The 20,829-nt window shown below is 41.4% G+C and overlaps 1 protein-coding gene across 1 annotated transcript in view; it reads left to right on the top strand.

The window, feature by feature from the left end:
• The window catches only part of LOC127582693 (scaffold attachment factor B1-like), a 69,786-nt gene that overhangs the window by 36,323 nt on the left and 12,634 nt on the right, over positions 1 to 20,829 (top strand). Inside the window, exons 12-17 of the mRNA XM_052038251.1 lie at positions 136 to 257; positions 1,503 to 1,543; positions 3,051 to 3,199; positions 12,346 to 12,502; positions 15,157 to 15,323; positions 18,564 to 18,673. Of these exons, the coding sequence (XP_051894211.1) occupies positions 136 to 257; positions 1,503 to 1,543; positions 3,051 to 3,199; positions 12,346 to 12,502; positions 15,157 to 15,323; positions 18,564 to 18,673 (746 nt within the window). The remainder of the gene's footprint in view (positions 1 to 135; positions 258 to 1,502; positions 1,544 to 3,050; positions 3,200 to 12,345; positions 12,503 to 15,156; positions 15,324 to 18,563; positions 18,674 to 20,829) is intronic.

The raw sequence follows: 20,829 nt of genomic DNA on the forward strand, positions 1-20,829 counted from the left end.
TGCCATTGAATTGTAAATAAGCACATACTGTGCATCAAATCCTTCACCTTAGTCAGCCTCGCCATGATGGAATGATGAAGAGTGTGTGTATGTGAAATTATTGAGACTTGGTCAAATAATTTGAATCCACTTCAGGTCATCTGTCAATGGAAAAAGGGATGACCGAAAGGACAGCGGAGGAGATACCGGAACACTGGAAGATGATGTGAGAAAAGACAGGAGGAGGGAAAGAGATGGCGGATATAGATCATACTCAAGTAAGGAAACTTGAAAGAAATGTGCATGAGAAGTGATGGCTGGGCAGTCTCTTGGGTTGGCATGTTATCCTGGAATTGAAGCTCACTACTGATTAAAGGCTTCCTGTAAAAGGCATAACTGAAATGTCAGAACTAGGCATTTAGACCCACAAGCTTGCTTGACATTCAGTTACATTGTGAATAATGTGCATCTCAACACAATTTCCCTGCATTTACTCCATCAGCCCAGTACCTTTTAAGGCAGTAAAAATTGGAGGAAAATTTCAAGTGACCCCTCGTATCCGCCTCTTTCCTTAGTCCTGAGAAGATGCTTCCTGTTTTCAATGTTAAGTGGCCTACCTCTTAACTTAATTTTTGCATTAGTATTCAGCACTCTGTCTTAAGAGGAAATTGTTATTTATGTATTGAATTAAATGTAATTAATAATTTTAAATCTCTTGATTGGATCATGCCTCTAGCATCTAAACTCGAGCTACTAGTCCACTTTATGAAATACAGGTCCTCCACAGCTTACGACAAGATTCTGTTCCTGAGTCTCTGAAAAGCCTACTATTTATCCTTATCTCCCTTGAGAAGGTGTTGCTGAGCTACTTATAACTATTGCCGTCACTGAGGTGAAGGGCTGTTTGGTAGGGAATTCCAGTGCCAGTGAAGGAATAGTGATATAAAGTAATAGTGCCCAGAATTAGTGTTCTGGCTGAGGCTGAATGAGTGCAGATTTGGTGTAACTCGCATTTGATCTGCACTTCTGTGTAAGAAGATCTTTTTTGTCTTTTTAACAGCCATTTCATACCTTTTCTTTAAAGTTGTCTGTTCAAACACCCCGAGGTCCCTCCCCACTCTGCATCCTCCTGTATTTAGTTCATGCCTCCCCTTTTCCTTCCAAGTCAAAATACACTACTTAACACTTCCATGTGTTTGTCTACCTTTATTTCCTTGGATGAATTCCAAAAGTTTGTATAATTTGGTCTGTAGCAACTTTAGGCATTAATATCAAAAAGTACAGTGATCTTAAAGTCTATCCCTGTGTACATCCTTCAGAGCTCAGCATTAATAACAAATAATTGTTTTCTTATGAGGCTGCATTAATTTTGCAACTCTTCACCCTTGGCTGCAATCCCTGAAGGTAGAACTAATTGTATACAATGTGCATGACTAATACTATGTTTTCATATTTTGTATGTAATAAGAACAACACTAGTCGAGGCTTTGAATAGAAATTTAAATTTTTTTGTTTTTCTCTAGGATTTCGAGGATCAGAGAGGAGAAGTCGAGAGAGGAGGAGGGTAGGTTCCTGATGAGCACGAGAATTCCCTGTCTTTACGGTCACTACAGCTAAACCCAATTAATTACATTTTGAGGGGAGTAAAAAGTACATTGGCTTTCCAGTCACTGCAGTTCCTTTTTATCAGAAGTGTGAGGATTGCATTGAGCTAATCTTTGGAATTGAAGCGTGAAGTGTTAGCATGGGATGCTTCTAACTGACTTCCTCGTATAAAGAACATACTTTGTAACCAACAAACACACAACATTTTTCCTTTCAAGAGGCTCTGTGATGACCTGTGGTATTTGTATCTGCCTAATTTAACTGGATATATGTTACTGTGTGTTACTCCATGTGACTGTGGGTTTCCTCTGGGTGCTCTGGACAGTTAATCTAGGAATTATGGCAGCCAATTTGCAAACTCCATAATCCACAAATAGCATTTAGATATGACCTGGGAAAAATTGGGATAGTAAGACGGGATCTTTCAGATCCATCTAAGAAGAAAGGTGGGGGCCTTGGTTTAATGTCTCCTCAAATAGCTTGTCCATGCTGTTGTCTGGGTGTGCTATTAATAGAGGGAGTTAATGTTTGGGTGGTAGGTGCACGCCACTAAGCAGCAACTTTGTTTTGGATGGTGTCAAGCTTAGAAACACAAACATTAAATGCTATTCTGATTCAACTTCTGTCTGTCAGGGCCAGTTTCTAAAAGTAGTTTCTGGAAATCCAAAATAAAAAGAATATTGGTTGAAATAGCAGGTTATGCAGAATTTATGGAGGGAGAAACTAAAAACTCGTGTCAGCGCTTCAGTCTTTGGTCTATATTTATACCAAGGCTATAATGAGGTCTGGAGCCAAGTTGTCATTACTGAACCCCCCTTGAACAGGTTATTCGGTGACTTTGTCTCGAGGGCTTCTTGAGTCCCCTACATACAGGTCACCTGCCTCCATCACCCACACCAAGTCCTTTGCTGCAGTGTTAGAAAATCATCGAGGCTACTGCCTTTTCTCTGCACCCATTTTTACACTAATCTTCCAAACCATCTTATTCTCTCCATACTCCATTAATTGGTGGTGGGTGGAAGGGACTGGAAAGTAATTTCTTCCATTGGCTTTTCTACATTTGTTTCTCCTAATACATATCGTGGCTTTATTGATTTGTTCATGAGTTTGGCATGGGCTTTCATCAGATGATCAGGGCATTGCTTTTTTTGTTTTCATGTTGTGCCATTTCATAGCTGCTCTTTTATTTCCTTCATCTTAAATATTCTGGGACTGTGGTTGACTTGAAGTACATAAAGTCCAAAATTTCATTGGATTGCAAATCTGGTGGCGTCATGCTGTGTATGACAGGTTGTCCACTTATCATGATCTAGGTGATGTGCACCAAGTTAGAGAACTGCATTTTTTGAAGTGTGTCAGCCAAAGCCAGACCATATGGCAATGCTGGTTTTGTGCATCTTGATGCCTTGGACCAGAGTTAATATCCTAATGCCTTTCTTTTCTCTTGGGGTGGGGGTATAAAACAGACGAGGTCCAGAAGTCATCAAAGAACATCCTACAGCAGAGATAGAGGAAGAGATTTTATGTCCTTTGATAAACTTATATCAATGAGAGAACGTGTGCGAGAACGACATTGGGACCACAGGAGAGATTTCTGGGAAACTGAGAGACACAGGTTGGTATAATTGCTGCATCTATTTAAAATCTTAAAAGCCTTGCATGGAATAAGTTACGTTTCTAGAACATCTTTACAAAGTTCAGCAGGTCAGGCAGCATCTCTAAAAGAAAGATGGAGTTAGCATTTCAGGTCAAAGACCCTTCTTCAGATCGGTGGGGGGGGGGAAGTTAATAATTTGCAGAAAAGTTGGGGGCGAGGGTGATGTATAACGCAAAGGGAATATCCGTGTTAGGTTGAGGTCAGGGTTGCCGTGGGGTAAGTTGTATGGGTCATCTGCTCAAATGGGTTAATGGGGCAGTTACAGAGTGATAGTAGTAAAGCATGTTGTAAATAGCAGCACAATGGGATGTGCCCATCAGGTCAGGGTGTGTTAATATAGAGAGAAAAATGGAGCTGGTAAGACAAATGAATGACTGACATGACCAGCTCTGATACAGAAGAGAAGGCAGTTAACTACAGCTGCCAAATTTGATATCGAGTCCGGAAGGCTGCAACATGTCCAGCTGGAAGATGAGCTGCTATTCCTCAAACATGTGGTTAAGCTTAATTATAACAGTGTAGGTGTATGAATACACAAAGTAGGAGCAGGAGTAGACCGTTCAGCCCCTCAAGTCATCTTTGCTGATGTGATTGTAACCTCAGCTTTGTATTCCCTTCTACCTGTGGTAACTTTTTACCTCCTTGCATGTCAGTTATCCATCTACTTCTGCTTAAAACTTTTAAAAGCTGGTCTTTCTCCAAGGGCAGTGGAAGCAGTGTTCCAAAGGCTCATGGCCCTCAGAAAAAAAATTGCTTCATCTCGTCTTAAATGGGTGGCACCATTTTTTTAAACAATGTTTCCTAATTCTAGATTTTCTCACATACACAAGAACACAACAAAATAGGAGCAGGAGTAGGCAGTAGGCCTTCAAGCCTGCCCTGACATTTGATATGATCATGGCTGATCTATGCTGGCCCCAACTCCCATGCCATTTCTCCATACCCCTCTTCCTTGATCTGTCAAACAGGTACCCCCTCCACTGTAGCCAGCACCCTCTCCACCTGAGGGGGGGCGGGGGGTGGGGAGCAGGAGGCACCTTCTCCACCTGTTGGGGGAGGTGGGGTGGAGGTGGGATGGCGGGGGCAGAGACACCCTCATCACATTGACCATGGGATTAGTTTCACTTAAGTCATCTCTTCCTCTTCCACAAGCCTAATCTGTCCAATAAGACCACATGCCTGTTCTAGGTATTAGTCTCGTAAACCTCTTAAATATTTCCATTGCACTAACATACTTAAATAAGGAGACCAGTACTACTGTGTGCAGTCCTCCAGATCCAGATGTGATCACACCAATGTCCTTCCTAACTGATCCCTGAGGATTTTATGTTCCAATGAACTACCGTCTCACCTGTCCGAGCCTGTCCTAACCTGTCATTGTTCCTTGATTCCTGCATCGGCAGTTTCTTTTATCTACCTAACCTGTCAAGGTTCCTTTTGTAGCCTTCAATGTCCATTTCGCAACTTACTTCCTACCAATCTATGTCAGCAGTAAATGTAGCCACCATTATATAATCATTAGTTGAGGCCCCACCCCAGATCTCCCCCCACCCCCCACCCCAAGGCACATAACTCATTCTGTCTTACCACCAGATAAAGACCCATTTATGCCTAATCTCTGCTTTCTATTTGCTAGCCTATCCTCACCTCTTACTACATTCTTCACAATGTTTGCCTCCTGAAAATAGTTTATACATCCCCTGATTCCCCTTTATTCACAGCATATGTTACAGCTTCAAGGGACAATAATAGATCATTCAAACATCATTTCATGTTTACAAAAGTATTTTGGCTTCGTGTGATTTTCTTGAATTTTTCTCACTGCCTGATATAAAATCTTTAATATCTTTCAGCATTTTTGCCATGACAGATGTGAAGCTAACTGGCTTATGGTTTCCTGTCTCTCTTTTTGGATAAATGTTTACATTTGCTATTTTCCAAACTATTGGGACCTTCACCAAATCTCGGATATTTTGGAAAATTAAACCTCATTGCATCAATATTTCACTGGCCAGTTTTGGGTCCCGGCGGGCATACCATAAGGACCTGGAGATGTCAGCTCACAGCTCCAACAGTTTGCTTAGTACCACTCTCCTTGTGTTTATAATTTTCCTTTATTCCTCCTTTTCCCTATTTATGGTTATTTCTGGGATTCCTAGTGGTCAACTCTTGCTTCTGTTTCTTGTGCTGTCTCAATCTTTATTTCATGTCGTGTCAAGTACTGAGACAAGGGACCCTCTGCCCCAAGCAGCAGAAACGAAAGGTGTTGCATGTGCAGGCAGCCATGATGCCAGTGTTCTTTTCTTTTTCAATCTTTTTATTAATTTTCAAATTAGTACAAAATGGTGCTAAGAGATCAGGATAGCAATCATAACAGTTAAAATATATAATCACAAGGAGTAAAAAAAATGTAATCTAAACCTCCCGTTCTCTTATTAAGTGAACAAATACAAAAGGAAAGATTGAAAAGAAATGAAATTTAATTATATGAAAGAAGAACACCCAAATTTAAACAAAAATATTGATAATAAACCAAAAAAAACCCAAAAACTTCAAAAAAAAACTGGACTGATATTTCTTCAATTAAAAAGAAAAAGAAACATTACTATGTTGTCAACTCTGCTCCTCTGCATTCAAGTGTCATTGAGAGGGATCTGAAAAAGGTCAGCTTATATTATATGGAAATATTGAATAAATGGACTCCAAACTTCCTCAAATTTAAGCGAAGGATCAACAGTACCGCTGCTAATTTTTTTCTAAGTTTAAACATGCTATAGTTTGAGAAAACCACTGAAAAGTGGTGGGAGGTATTGGATCCTTCCATTCGAACAAAATGGATCACTTGGCCATTAATGTGACAAAGGCAATCATACGACAAGCAGAAGCAGATAAATGGCCAGAATCCATCATTGGTAACCCAAAAATTGCAGTAATAGGATGGGGTTGTAAATCAATGTTCAATACACTTGAAATAATGTTAAAAATATCTTTCCAATATTTTTCCAAAAGGGGACAGGACCAAAACGTGTGTCAGGGAAGCCATCTTCAAATTACATCTGTCACATATAGGGTTTATATGGTGATAAAAATGGGCTAACTTGTCCTTCGACATATGGGTCCTGTGAACCACCTTAAATTGTATCAAAGAGTGTCTGGCACACATTGAAGATGTATTAACTAATTGGAGAATTTTCTTCCATGTCTCTGCAGGTAAAAGTATCTGGAGTTCTCTTTCCCATTCATTCTTAATTTTATCAAGTGTCTCTAGACGTATTTTCATAATCAGATCATAAATTATTGCTATCAGGCCCTTCTGATAAGGATTAAAACCTAAAATTTTTTCCATAATTTCAATTTTATATGGTGTCTGAAAAGAAGGTAAAGTAACTGTTAAAAAATATTACTAATCTGTAAATATCAAAAAAAATGTGATCTAGGCAGATTGTGTTTATTAGACAACTGTTCAAAAGATTTAAAAAAAACAGTTATCGATGAATAAATCTCAAAAACATGTTATACCCTTCATTTTCCATAAGGAAAAAGCTGAGTCAATTCTAGATGGTTAAAAGAAAAAATTAGATTGAATAGGACTTGATATATAATGCCAGTGTTAAGGTCATCAAACATTGCTCTTTGCCAAGGGCTACAAGAACATCGAATAAAATTTCTTTGTAGATTCTTCTGGTCAGCTATTATTTTGGTTTTCAAATGGGAACCAAGGGAGGTAGGTCACCAAGGGGTAATAGTAAAGTTAGAAAAAAATGCAGTTATTACAACAAAAGAATAGGTTTAATTCAATAAATATAAATAGAAAAGAAAACAGAATGATAGGGGTCCAGGGAAGACATCCCTCAGGCAGAATGATCTACTGTAACAAAGGACCTATGGAAACCCTGGAAACAACATGCAGACCTTCCCCTGAAGTGATGATTGAAATTTTGGATTCTCATGGATATTGATGCAGATGTTCCACTTCCACTGGGGCTGTTGGTGTTCACCCACAGATCTGCATGCAAGTTGGGGATTCTTGAGTAAAGATGAAAGTTGAGAACTTCTGCTCAGCTGATTGCTGTTGAGGGCAGACTTCCAGAGATTTTCCAGCACTAGCTGGAAGTCCAATAGGGCCATTCATTTTAATGGGAAAAAATAACTGCAGAAGAGTTGACTACTAGATGATTTTCATTTTATTTTATTCATAAGTATTCTTTTGAATTGTACTTTAGTGTTTTGAATTGTTTTAATCCTGTTGGATTGTAAAACCTTTTAGTGTGTTTCAGTCTCTGTGGCAGGCTGGCACTTACTTGGCTCTCAAAACAATTCTTGGGATGGAATTTATTGACTGGAAAGGCTGGGCTTGCAGATCAGCTGGCTTCCCTGGTGGGGTTTGTGCTTGTGGTCCACTCCAGCAAAGAGCAGGCTTCAGGGCAAGGCAACTGGCAATGTCGGTCAGCTCGCTTGAAGTGCAAGATCCATTGTAATGATCAACCAAAATTAAGGGCCAAATGGCTTTGTTTTGTCCTCTTCAGAATTTTCACTTTCCACTTTGCATCTCAAGTTGCAATAAATGCAAGAATATGTGTGTAAATAATCCTCCCTTGAAATAAAAGCAGTTATTGTGTATTTAAACCCTTCTAATCTCCATTACATGGTGTAGGAATGCTGCTTCTGCAATATAAAGCTGATTGGATTGCAAAGAAGCTTGTTTGGTTTCCTTGAGTGATTTACAGTCTGTACAAGAGTCCTGTCTTTGTCCTACACTGGGATGTCTGATACAATTGTGCCTGATATAAATGGAAGGAAAGAGGGACTGTGAATAGTGCGAGATGGGATGTAGCCAAATGAATAAAATTAATTTGTATAGCAGTACATAAACTCCTCTAAGACTCTCATTATGTGGCCATTGTATTTGTCTCCCAGTCTATTGAGATTTGTTAGTGTGCTGCATTTTCGAAGTCCCACTCCAAGTGGGAGGCATTATGTTGAATAGGTAGTGGCATCTTCTCCTAGACTGCAGATCCAAGCCTAGTGCTCCAGTACTATTAAAAGTTTGTTCTAAACCAGGATTTTCATATCTCCTAAATAAAACCCAAACAGTTCCATTCCAATTAGAACTCACTCGTCATTGAGGACACTCTCTCAGATTTTGCTCCAGGAGGTCAGGGGAGAAAAATTCCTTTCTGGTTCCCCTGAATCATGCCAATCAAATAGCATCATCCATTGCTAAAAGCTGTTATTTTAATGTTCCTGAAAAATGTTAGTTCAGCCACAAAGGATTGAATGTTATGTGAGTCTTCGGTAAGCCTGCTTGGTAATTTTCAGATTCTGTAGTGTCCTAGTGAAGCTAGACTGGGAGATGTGGGATTGTTTTCCTGTGAGTGAAGGAGGATAGGGGGAAATGTTCAGGCCATGAAGGGTAGAGTGAATAAAGAAAATTTGTTTCCTGCAGCTAAGAAATCAGAGGATATAGATTTGAATTAATTGCAACAAAAAAAGCAAGAAAATAAGAGGACAGACATGCTGGAAACGGTCAGTAGGTTGGGTATTGTCCATGAAGAGGGACAATTAATGTGTTGGTGACCTTTAAGTAAAATTGGGAAAAGATAGAGGTAAGCAAGTTTAAAATGCAGAGAGCGGGTGATGGGAAGAGAAGATTTTGTAATGAGACTGAAGGCAGAAGAGATTGTGAAGTGATAAAAACTGGATGAGCAAGAGGAGAACAATTCAAGTCATAAAGCGATACAGCTTGGATACAGGCCCTTCGGCCCAACCAGTTAGACAGGTGCAGATAGCAAAAATAGAGTTAGAATTCCAAAAATGTTAAACCTTGAACGTTAACCCCAAAACTAAACTCTTCGTGTGTGTGTGTGTGTGACAAAGTCCCAAACTCCAAGTTCCGGAATGGTTCTTAAAGTTCAGTTCCGCAAACCATAAGGTGAAACATGAGCAAGGGCTTCTTCTACAACCACCGTTGTCAGAAGATAAGACGTAGATGTAGAGAACATAGGGAGAGTAAATACGAAATCCAAATGTTCCACGATGGAACCCCAAACGACACTTCAATGTTTACTCGGTAGTGACTTCCTCACCCCGAAAAGCATCGGAATCGTGGTCGTCCACACACACAAATACCTGTTTCCTTCTACAGGTCAGCAACAAAGTGAACTCCACCGGATTACTTCCAACTTCCATACATGGATTTCAGTGACAAACACAGTTATTGTTTCTCATCCATCGATAGAGAAAACAAGCAGGCTGGTGTCTCTCTCCCTTCTCTCTCTCTCTCTCTCCTTCTAACTTCTTCAACAACGTCATTACGTTCTTTATCTTCTATTGACGTAAGCACGCCCCACACACACATACACACACAGTCTCTATCTTAAAGGGACTTTCACTGAGTCCGTAACAATACTGACCACGGTACCCACCCGGCTAGTCCCAATTTCCTGCGTTCAGCCCATATCCCATCAAGCCCCACCCCTCCATGTACCTATCCAAGTGCTGCTTAAATGATACCATTGTACCTGCCTCAACTACTTCCTCTGGCAGCTCATTCCATACACTCACCACTCTCTGTGTGGAAAAAGTTGCCCCTCAGGTCCCTTTTAAATCTTTCCCCTCTCACCCTAAACCTATGCCCCTAGTTTTGGACTCCCCTACCCTGGGAAAAGACTGTTACCATCCACCTTATCTGTGCCTCACATAATTTTAAACACTTCTATAAGGTCGCCCCTCATTCTCCTACATTCCAAGGCATAAAGACCCAGCCTGGCCAACCTCTCCCTATAACTCAGGCCCTCGAGTCCTGACAACATCCTCGTAAATCTTTTCTGCACATTTTTGCTATTTTGTTATATAACATAAGGGTGACCAAACTGTACACAAGTGCAGCCTCACCAGCGACTTGTACAACTGCAACACAATGTCCCAATTCCTGTGCTAAGTGCCCTGACTGATGAAAGCCAGCATGCTAAGCGCCTTTTTCACCACCCTGTCTACCTGTGACGCTGTTTTCACTGAACTATGCACTTGTACTCCTAGGTCCCTCTGTTCCACTACACTCCCTGGTGCCCTACCATTCATAGTATAAGTCCTATGCTGGTTTGACTTTCCAAAATGTATCATCTCACACTTATCTGTATTGACATCCATTCGCCCGCACCTCAGCCCACTTCCTGAACTGATCAAGATCTCCCTGTAATCTACGATAACCTTCTTCACTATCAACAACACCTCCTAATTTCGTGTCATCCGCAAACTTACTGATCAAGCCTTGTGCATTCGCATCCAAATCACTTACATAAATAACGAATAACAAGGGTCCCAACACCCCCCGCAGCACACCACTGGTCACTGGCCTCCATTCCGAGAAACAACCTTCAACCACCACCTCTGCTTCCTACTTCTGAGCCAATTTTGAATCCACCTAACTAGGTCTCCCTGGATTCCATGGGACCTCGCCTTCCAGACCAGCCCACCATGTGACACCTTGTCGAAGGCCTTGCTAAAGTCTATATAAATCCACTGCCCTACCCTCATCTACCTTTCTGGTTACCTCTTCAAAAAAAAAACTAAAAGGTTCGCCAAGCACAACTTTCCATGCACCAAGCCATGCTCATTCCTCCTAATCAGATTCTGTCTATCCAAATGCTGGTAGATCCTGTCCCTCAGAATTCCCTCCAGTAACTTCCCCACTGATGTCAGGCTGAGCAGCCTGTAGTTCCCTGGCTTGTCTTTGCTATCCTCCTTAAACAACAGAACAATATTAGCCACCTTCCTCAGGGACTTAACCAGTGGCAAACAATGCGGAGGCTGTTATGGAGATACTTGCCTCAATTTCTTCTCTGGCCTCCCACAAAGTCTGAGGATGTACTCGGTCAGGCCCTGGGGATTTATCCACCTTAATGTGCTGTAAGGCTGCAAATACCTCCTCCCTGGTAATATGAATGTCCTCCAAAACATCTCCACTTGCTTCCCTTATCTCCTGAGCAACCATGATTTTCTCCTCAGTAAACACCAAGGAGAATTATTCATTTAAAAATCCCACCCATCTCTTGCAGCTCGAGACGTAGGTGGCCCTGCTGACCTACTCTCTCCCTAGCCACCCTTTTTATATAGCTATAGAACTCCCAGGACTGTTTTGCTTGTGGATCTTGGTGGTGGGGTGGAGGGGGTGGCAGGCTGTGCATGGTTTAGGGATGCATTTAGAGACTGTGGAGGGATGATTTGATGAAAGTAAGGTCAGTGACTGTTGGGAATGTTCTGATATTTAATGATGGGGTCATAGGAGCAAAGGTGTAAGAGAACAGACTTTGTATGGTAGAGAATGAGTTTCTAAATAACTATTTTGCTCTTTTCAGCAAACTAAATAATTTGTGCTTTAGTGAAAGGAATGCTGAGAGTTCAGATTGGTGGAAAAATGAGATGGCCCTTGTCACTCTGGTGGTTTGTGAAAAGTTCTAGAAACGGGCAAGTGGCAAAGGGACGTGGAATTAGATTGGGAATTCTGAAGGAGGGAGAGATCCCACTGTGAGGGGTGAAGGCTCATGGCCAAGGAATTGGACAAGGATGCACAGCTGGCAGAACAGGAGTTCAGCTTCACAAGCTCAATTCATTGAGGTGGGGAGGTAAAGGCTAATGAGGATTAATTGTTTGGGGTTATGAAGGGAACATCAGAAGGAATAGTAGGAACAGCAAAGGGTGGGATTGGTTGAGGAGGTGGGTTGAAGGGAAGGAGGATCTGGAGGAGTGTTTGAATTCGCATTGATCCTTTACATGAAAGGATGAAATAAACACTTAGAAGTGTTGTAGAAGAAACTGGAAAAGCCGGGCTAGGCCAGCTGGAAGAAAGTGAATAGGTGCTGTTGAAGGGAAGGTTCAAGTGCACGTTGCATAGAGTGATGAGTGTTGTGAGTTACGATCAGGATTGCATTGCCCAACTTCTAATGAAGTGGATATCTGCTTTTATTGAAGAAATTTGGGTAGCTAAAAGAATGCGGTGAAGTGGGACAAAATGTTTCCAAATCTGACAAGAGTCAATGGAAAAAATGATCTTCATTTATTTTGTGAAACTCCATGAACCTCCAGTGCTTTTTTTTCTCCTGCAGAGAACGAGAGATGTGGGAGCGAGAAAGCTGGCGGGAACGTGAAGGTAGAGAAATGCTGGAGAGGGAACGAGACCGCCTGCAGATTGAGAGGATGCGACTTGAAAGAGAAAGACTGGAGCGAGAGGCATTGGAGAGGGAGAGGTTGCTCATAGAAGAGGTAAGTTCTAAAATAAAAATCTGAGCATTTAGTCATACAGCACAGAAGAAACAGGCCCATGAGTATGCTGACATTCCTGGTTCCAAGCATGCCCTGGGCAAAAAAATTCTTTACTGTCTAACCTATATATATTCCTCATAATTTTGTACACCTTCGTCAGGTCCCCCTTTGGCTTCCTCTGCTCCAAGGAAAACAAATTCAGCTCATCCTCACAACTGAAACAGTCCATCCCAGGCAAATCCTGGTGAATCTCCTCTGTACTCTGGAACTACACACAATACTCTAGCCATGGCCTAAACAATGTTTTATAAAGTTGTCCCATAACTTCTCTGCTCTTGTGTTCTATGCCCCAGCTAATGAAGGCAAGTACCCCTTCATCACCTTCGCCTTCAGGGATCCTTGGGGTTGAATGCCAAGATCTGCCTGTTCCTCGATACTTCCTGGGGCCCAACCATTTCTGAAGATTACCCTGTTGCTGGAGAACTGAAACAGCCAGGGAGAGGAGATGCCATATTTTTGACTTGCAGCAACTCACCTGCAGGTTTCTCTGGGTGAAAGGAATAAGTCGAGAAATATATAAAATGCAAAATTACATGCAAGAGATTGCCTGGCAGACTTAGAGTGAGGAAAGTAGTGCCTACATTGGAAAGGCTACATCTAAAAATTACATGTTTGTTTATGATAAATGTAGTGACAGTCAACTTGTGCAGTAACTTGTGAACTACCCATTACGGTCAGTTCTTGGCCCTCAAATATCTACTATATCTATAGATGACCTGGAGCAGAGGGCAGAATGTAATATATTCAAGTCTACAGGTGTCACTAAAAATAGGTGGATAGTGATGAAGATATTGTGACTCTGTAGTGTGATATTGATTGAGCGGACGTGTGAAAATTTAGCAAATGGAGTTTAGTATGGGAAAGTGTGAGGTCATTCACTTGGGTAAGAGAAATCAGATGGTAGATTATTACCAAAGTGGAAAGAGACTGGAAATGAGTGAAGTACAAGGGGCTGTAGGTGTTCTTGTGCATGAATCACCGTTAATCAGCAGGTGCAGCAAGCAGTTAAGAGGGGAAATGGCATATTGGCCTTTATTGCAAAGCAGTTGGAGTTTAGCAGTGTGGAAGCTTTGTTAAAGCTGTACAAAGTGTTGGTGAGGCCGCACAGTTTTGGTCTCCTTATCTAAGAAAGGATTTAGTAGCATTGGAGGCAGTCCTAAAGAGATTTGCCAGACTATTTCCTGGAATGAGAAGATTGTTCTGTCAGGAAAAGCTACTCAGGTTTTGTATTCTTTAGACAGTTACAGTTTTGGTCTCCTTATCTAAGAAAGGATTTAGTAGCATTGGAGGCAGTCCTAAAGAGATTTGCCAGACTATTTCCTGGAATGAGAAGATTGTTCTGTCAGGAAAAGCTACTCAGGTTTTGTATTCTTTAGAGTTAAGAAGAATGAGGGGTGATCTTATTGAAACTTAGAAAATCCTAAGGGGACATGACGGCGTAGATGTTGAGATGTTTGAGACTAGTGAAAACAAGGGGATATAGTTTCAAGATGAGGGGCTGGTCATTTAAAGCTAAGGTACGTAGAAATTTCTTCCTGCAGAAGGTGGTGAATCTCAGGAATTCTCTATCCCAGAAAGTGGTGGAGATTAGATCATTAGATGTACTTAGAGGAGGTAATTTTTTGAGAGATCAGGAAGCTGAGGGCTATGGGGATCTGGCATAGGGGAGGACTAGGTCAGCTGTAATCAAATTAATTGGCTGGGAAAGCTTGAGGAGCCAGGTGGCCTACTCCTGTTCCGATTTTCTTGTATCATATTGGAAAATAAAACCTGGGGAAGGAAAGACTGGAACTTAGCCCAATGAGCCCATTATGTTTATTGAGTTAGTAGGGCATCCAAATAACCAGGACGATCCCAGATTGATCCTGAGATGCTCTTAGCTGAGCCCGAAGAAAGTTCATTGTGATTGGCTTCCAGAAAGATAATCATCCAAGGTGACCACTCTTGCTCCTTTGGTTGAGAAGTTTCTGGCACTCATTGTCAAGGTGCATGCTCAGTTTGAGGAATCTCCGGAATGATTATGGATGCACCCAGGCATGTACTTCAGTATCCTTATCCTAAAAATATAGGTATTGTAAAGCATTTGGTAAAATATTCCTTTTAAGAACTGCTCTTAGTGTACCTGAATCACACAGTGAAGATTTCATTTGCTAGTCTGAGCTAACTGACATCCACTCATTAGCCCAGATATGACTGGGAAAATCAATCAGGATTGATTCTTGCTCACTCGCTGTTTCCAGAGCCCATTGTCACCCACTGTAATTCCATTAATGCATATATTTGGAGTGGGCAGTGTAACAGTTGGTGGTACCAGTTGCCTTTTGGAACTGTTAAATCTGAGAACCTTCAAGTAAAGAGTGGTGATAAGGGGGGACCGTACAATATTGTGATAAACACTTGGAAATTACCCATCTGCTGATATTTCTAAAAGTTTTGAGACTCCATACAAGACATGATTTGGTCATGTACAAAAATTGAGCCAGAAACAAAAGTCAACTGACAACAATGTGATAGATATGCTGGTTGGCTTAATAAGCCACTTGCAAATGAAGTACATGTTTTCGTTTTACAATGACGTGTGTTATTCCGTGCAGGAGAGGAGACGAGAACAGGAGCGAATACATCGAGAGAAGGAAGAATTGTTCCGTGAGATGCACTATGAGCAATCTATGAGGAGGACTTATGACAGACCTTACGAAAGGCCATATGAAAGGTCTTATGACAGGCCTTATGAAAGACCATATGATAGGCCTTACGATAGGTAAAGTGTCATCTTGCTTCCAGATTTTTGTGGGATAGGCTAAACACTATAACGCCATTGTCCTCTAAGTGTTGCAATGTTGTACCGAGCAAACCAATCATACCCTTGGTAGTGTCAGCTAATTTTATCTGGAATATTAAAGAAAGTACTAAAGTGTCCTGGGTTAAATTGAGGAAGATCTTTGGTTTGGAGTCACACTCTTTAAGATCAAACTTGTTTGGATCACAACAGAATTGATTGAACCAGCAATAATTGTCTTGACTCCATCAGTGAGCTGAGGGACAAGGGAAGTAAATCATGCGACTTCAGAGTTTAAAATGGTGGTATCTGGAATGAGCTGCCAGAGGAGGTGGTGGAGGCAGGAACAGCAACAGCATGTAAGGGGCATCTTGACAGGTACTTGAATGAGCAGCACATAGAGGGATATGGAATGAATGCATCAAGTGGGATTAGTTTAGATGGGCATAATGGTCAGCATAGATATGGTGGGCCGAAGGGCCTGTTTCTGTGCCACACAATTGACTCTATGGATTGTTGGTTCATCTGAGTCTGTTGAATACTTTCTGGAAGTCCAGGTATAGTACATCCACTCGTTCCCCTTTTATCTCCATTGTGTTATTACTTCATAAACAATAAGTTTGATTTCCCTTTTACAGAACCATGTTGACTTAATTACCTTGAATATTTTAAATGCCTTACTCAAATGCCTTTAATAACTTCCGATGTCTCCCCTGTTAAGCTAATGTGCCTATTATTTCCTGCTTTCTGCCTCCCTTGAATAAAGAAATAGTATCTGCTATTTTCCAATCTAATGGAACCATTCTCATGGAAACTTTAGAAAACTAAAACCAGTGTATCACTAGCCAGTTTTAATATCCTACCATGAAGTGCACTAGGACCTGGGGACCTGCCAGCCAGCAACAACAGTTTGCTCAGTACTCTACATCTGGAGAAAATAACACGTACCCTGTCACAGAATCTTGTTTATCTTAATGAGATCTTTCATTTTTCTAAACTCCATTGAGTCTGGCCTAATCTTATTCAGTTGCTCTTCATTGGGCAACATCTCATCCCATGAAACGGTGAAGGAATGTAGCTGCACTGATTGCTCGTCCAATATATCCTTAAGGTGGAGAGACCAATACTGTAAGCAGTGCCCCAAACAAGGTTTTGCCAAACCTCCATACAAACTCAGCAAGGCTTTCTTATGTTTTTACTCCAACAACCTTGCTATTAAGGTCTACAAGTCACCTTAATTGGCTGTATCTTTGTGTATATTTTCTTTGTGTCTCATTTGCCAGTGCACTAATATCCCTTTGTGCAGCAACTGGTTTTTACCCATTTAAAGTTCTTCTGTTTTTCCTACAAGGGTATTTAAGGTCACATTCTGCAACATTATACTTCCTCTGCCCCTTCTTATCCACTGACTTAACACACTCTTTGCATTCTCCTTGGCTTACATTTCCATCGTCATTGCTTCCCATCAGCAGCAAACTTGGATACACTATGCTGCGTCTTTTCATCAAAGGCATTGATATAAACAGGATGGCTGAGGGTCCGGTATTGAGCTCTGTGGTACCCCACTTGCATCCAGTTTACCAATTAAAAACAATCCATTCGTCCCAATTTTTTATTCTTTAATCAATCTATCCTTAGTAATTTGCCTTCCCCAATCCCATTAGCCTGTAAGTAACAATCTTTTGTGTGTTAGCTTATCAATTACTTTTACCACATGCACTGGCTCCATCTATATACCCACTAGTTACATCTTCAAAAAATCCCATTAGATTGTGAAGCAATCTTTGTGAAGCAATCCCTTAAAGCCACTTTGACTCTACCCAATCATATTATCATTTTCTAAGTGGCTGACGTGCAGCTTGTTGCTTGTAACATAGACCAGCCTGACTGTCCATAGTTTTCATTCTTTTAAGTAGTGGTGTCACTCTACAACCCTCTAATCACAAGCATACAGATGTAGGATAATTGAGAAATTCAGAAAGTAGGCTGAGAAATGGCCAATAAAATCCAGTGTAATCATGTTTAAAGGTAGCAGGCAGATCTTGTGACAGTTACGGGCCACTGAGAGCAGGCTGTTTCTTGCAGCATTTTTCCAAAAGGAGTCCAGCCCCACAAGATTATTGAGGCCCTGCACAGTGCAGTACCATTCTGATTGCAGTTGCCAACTCGCTCCTGGATGGCAAACTGATAATCCAGAAAGGCCAGCTTGTGCTTCATTTTTGCCATGAAGGTTTTTCCTAAACTTATGCTGACACTAGGCAAAGTACCCAGATCCTTCTGCCTTCAAAACAAAGTAAAATATTTTTTCCTCCTTGGAAATCCTCCTTGCTCTCCAGATAACTAAATAGGTGCCATTACTTGCTTCTGTAGTCTACAAAAGGTGAAGACAGGTTGAATTGAGCAGGCTGATTATATCAGACACACAAGAGACTGCAGGTGCTGGTCCTGGTGCAGGGTTTTGACCTGAAATGTCAATAGTTCCTTTCCTCCCATAGATGCTGCTCAACCTGCTGAGTTCCTCCAGCAGATTGTTTGTAGCCTCATAATATTCCTGTTCCATGTGAAAGGGGAGAGTGTTTTTTCACCAGAATATGTGCATGTCAGTTTTTACACAATTTTGATCCCTTTGACAAATCATTGCAACCTTGCTTCCACGAATATACCTTGTAAAAGTTAGACTTGATTGCATTCATGCCAAATTCAGTTCAGTAATGGTCACTCTTTCTGTGATGTTTCCTGACTTCAGTTCAACAATCAATTCACTCTTTGTCAAAAGGGGCTACATTGTCCAGAGTGATTTTTTTTCATGGATGGGGCACCAGTTTAAAGTGAGAGCAATTGCTCTTCATGTTATTAGTGTACTGTGCTATAGTAATTTACTCTGATTCATTATGTTCTCTAATTGGGTATCCTTGGTGCTGACCCAAGAGCAAAAAACTTCCATTCCCTAGCAGTGATCTTTTTCACATCTATGTCCAAATTTCACCTTTCCGTTTTTTTTCTTGGTTACCAGATAACAAGAGATTTGCCTCTGCCAGTCGAGAATATTGCTGCTTAATCTTCAGTCACAGAAAGAGCAAACTATTTGAGCATGTGAAATGCGTTTAAAAGATTTAGTGAAGAAATGGGGGCACTGTATTTGATTAGCTGCCTTGCTTTTCTGTTGTTCGTTAAACCTCTGCCCTTTAATTTTAATGTTTTTATATATTTTCATGTTTTCAGCTTCAATCGAGATTGGAACAGTGATCGCAGTCGGAAAATGGACGGATTTCCTGATCGTTCCTGGCAAGGGCGCATGGATGATGGAATGATGTCAAGGGATCATTGGCAAGGTGAAACTCGATAATGGCCTTGTGTTTCTGAATAATGCAAAGAAAGAAATTGTTTCTGTTTCTGACCATTTCATCCCTCAAAAATGACACGGGGGATCATTGTTCGTACTTAGCAGTGGCTACTGACCTGGGTGCTGTCTGTGTGGAGTTTATCAGTTGCCATTATCCTCCAGTGCAGTCTGTGTGAAATTTGCACATTCTCCCTGTGACCACGTGGGTTCCCCTAGTACTCCTGTTTCCTTTCACTCGCCAAAGAAGTGCTGGTCAGTTAATTGGCTACAGGCTGACACAGTGGCACAGCACTCAGGGCTGTTGCTCCACGACTCCAGGGACCTAGGTTGAATCCTGTCTGTGTGGCAGTTTGATGCTGTCCCTGTGAGTTTCCTCTGGGTGCTCCTGTTTCTTCCCACTTGTTACAGACATGATGATAGGTTGATTGAGTGCTGTTGGTTACTCTTTAATGTAGGGAAAGGCCAAAAGAAAGGAGAGTTGATGGGGATGTGAAAGACGACAAGTTGCAGGATTACAGGGAAGTAGGTGGAGAAATGAGACTGGTGGATTGATCTGCTGGAAGGCAGCATGGATGTAGTGGGCTGGATGGCCTCTTCCTCTATTATAATCAAGTCCTCAGTGGCTGAAAGCAGCCGTGACCTTGGTCCTCAAACCTGTAGCATTTTGAGTTAACTAGGAATAAACTGTTCTTAGAACCATAGAAAAACTACAGCACAGAAAACAGGCCATTTGGCCCTCCTAGTCTGTGCCGAAACATTATTCGCCTAGTCCCATTTACCTGCCCCCAGCCCATACCCCTCCAGACCTCTCTCATCCATGTATCTATCCAATTTACTCTTAAAAGTTAAGAGTGAGCCCGCATTTACCACATCAGATGGCAGCCCATTCCACACTCCTACCACTCTTTGAGTGAAGAACTTCCCTCTAATGTTCCCCCTAAACCTTTCCCCTTTCACCCTAAAGCCATGTCCTCTCGTACTTATCTCTCCTAATCTAGGTGGAAAGAGCCTACTCGCATTAACTCTGTCTATGCCCCTCATAATTTTATAAACCTCTATCACATCTCCCCTGATTCTTCTCCGCTCCAAGGAATAAAGTCCTAACATGCTCAATCTTTCCCTGTAACTCAACTCCTGAAGACCCGGCAACATTCTTGTAAATCTCCCCTGCATCCTTTCAATCTTACTGACAATCCTTCCTGTAGTTTCGGCGACCAGAACTGCACACAATATTCTAAATTTGGTCTCACCGATGACTTATACAACCTCACCTCACTTATTGGTCAATAAACTGGTTATGGGGGGTAAAAATTTAAAACTTTACTATATAAAGGCTTAGGGAGATTACCTACATCTGCCCACCAATATTAAATATAACATCAAAATTGTATTGCTGTTTTCCTGTCTGATATTCAGCCTGAGCTGATATCTTGGAGTTCAGTTTCTCAAAAAGATGACACTACTGACTAATCTCTTAGGGTAATTTTCTGAGTTTGCCAATGTGAAAATGGAAGTGCAAAGTACTTCAGATTTTGGAAATCTGAATTATGAATTGAAAATGATGCAGATACACAGCAGGTATCTGTCGAATGTGAAGTTTAAGTCAATAATCCAGATCCGAATTGGTGAAAGTTGGAGATGTAACAGATTTTAATCAAGTACAGCGTCAGAAAGCAACATTAGGGGAGATGAGAAGGGAAGTTTGTGATGGGGTGGAATGCAGGAGAAAATTAAATGACAAACGGCAAGATCATAGGAAAAGTAAAGAATCAAAGGAAGGTCTGGAGTGGTCTAAACAGGAATAGTAGATGGGAGTGGTGTTGATAACAGGCTGTCTGGGGAAAAAAATGAGGAAAAAGTTGTGATCTGAAATTATTGAACTCAAATAGTCTTCATGAGTTGTCCAATATGTGTGAGCAGTCAGGAATCCCCCCAGTGCAGAAATTTCAAACTACTTGATCTGGGGCGGGATGGAGGGGTTGGGGGGAAGACCACATGTTGGGACCTGAGCTCCCAGCATTTGCCAGCAGATTTCATCCCAATGGATTGGTGTTTTCATAAGCAGCATTACTTAATGTAACATGGGAGCAGTTTTCCACCTTAAACCTTACCTGTACTCACCATCCATTTAAAGTGTGGGGCTTA

This window comes from Pristis pectinata, chromosome 24, assembly GCF_009764475.1.
Source record: "Pristis pectinata isolate sPriPec2 chromosome 24, sPriPec2.1.pri, whole genome shotgun sequence".
Classification (NCBI taxonomy): domain Eukaryota; kingdom Metazoa; phylum Chordata; class Chondrichthyes; order Rhinopristiformes; family Pristidae; genus Pristis; species Pristis pectinata.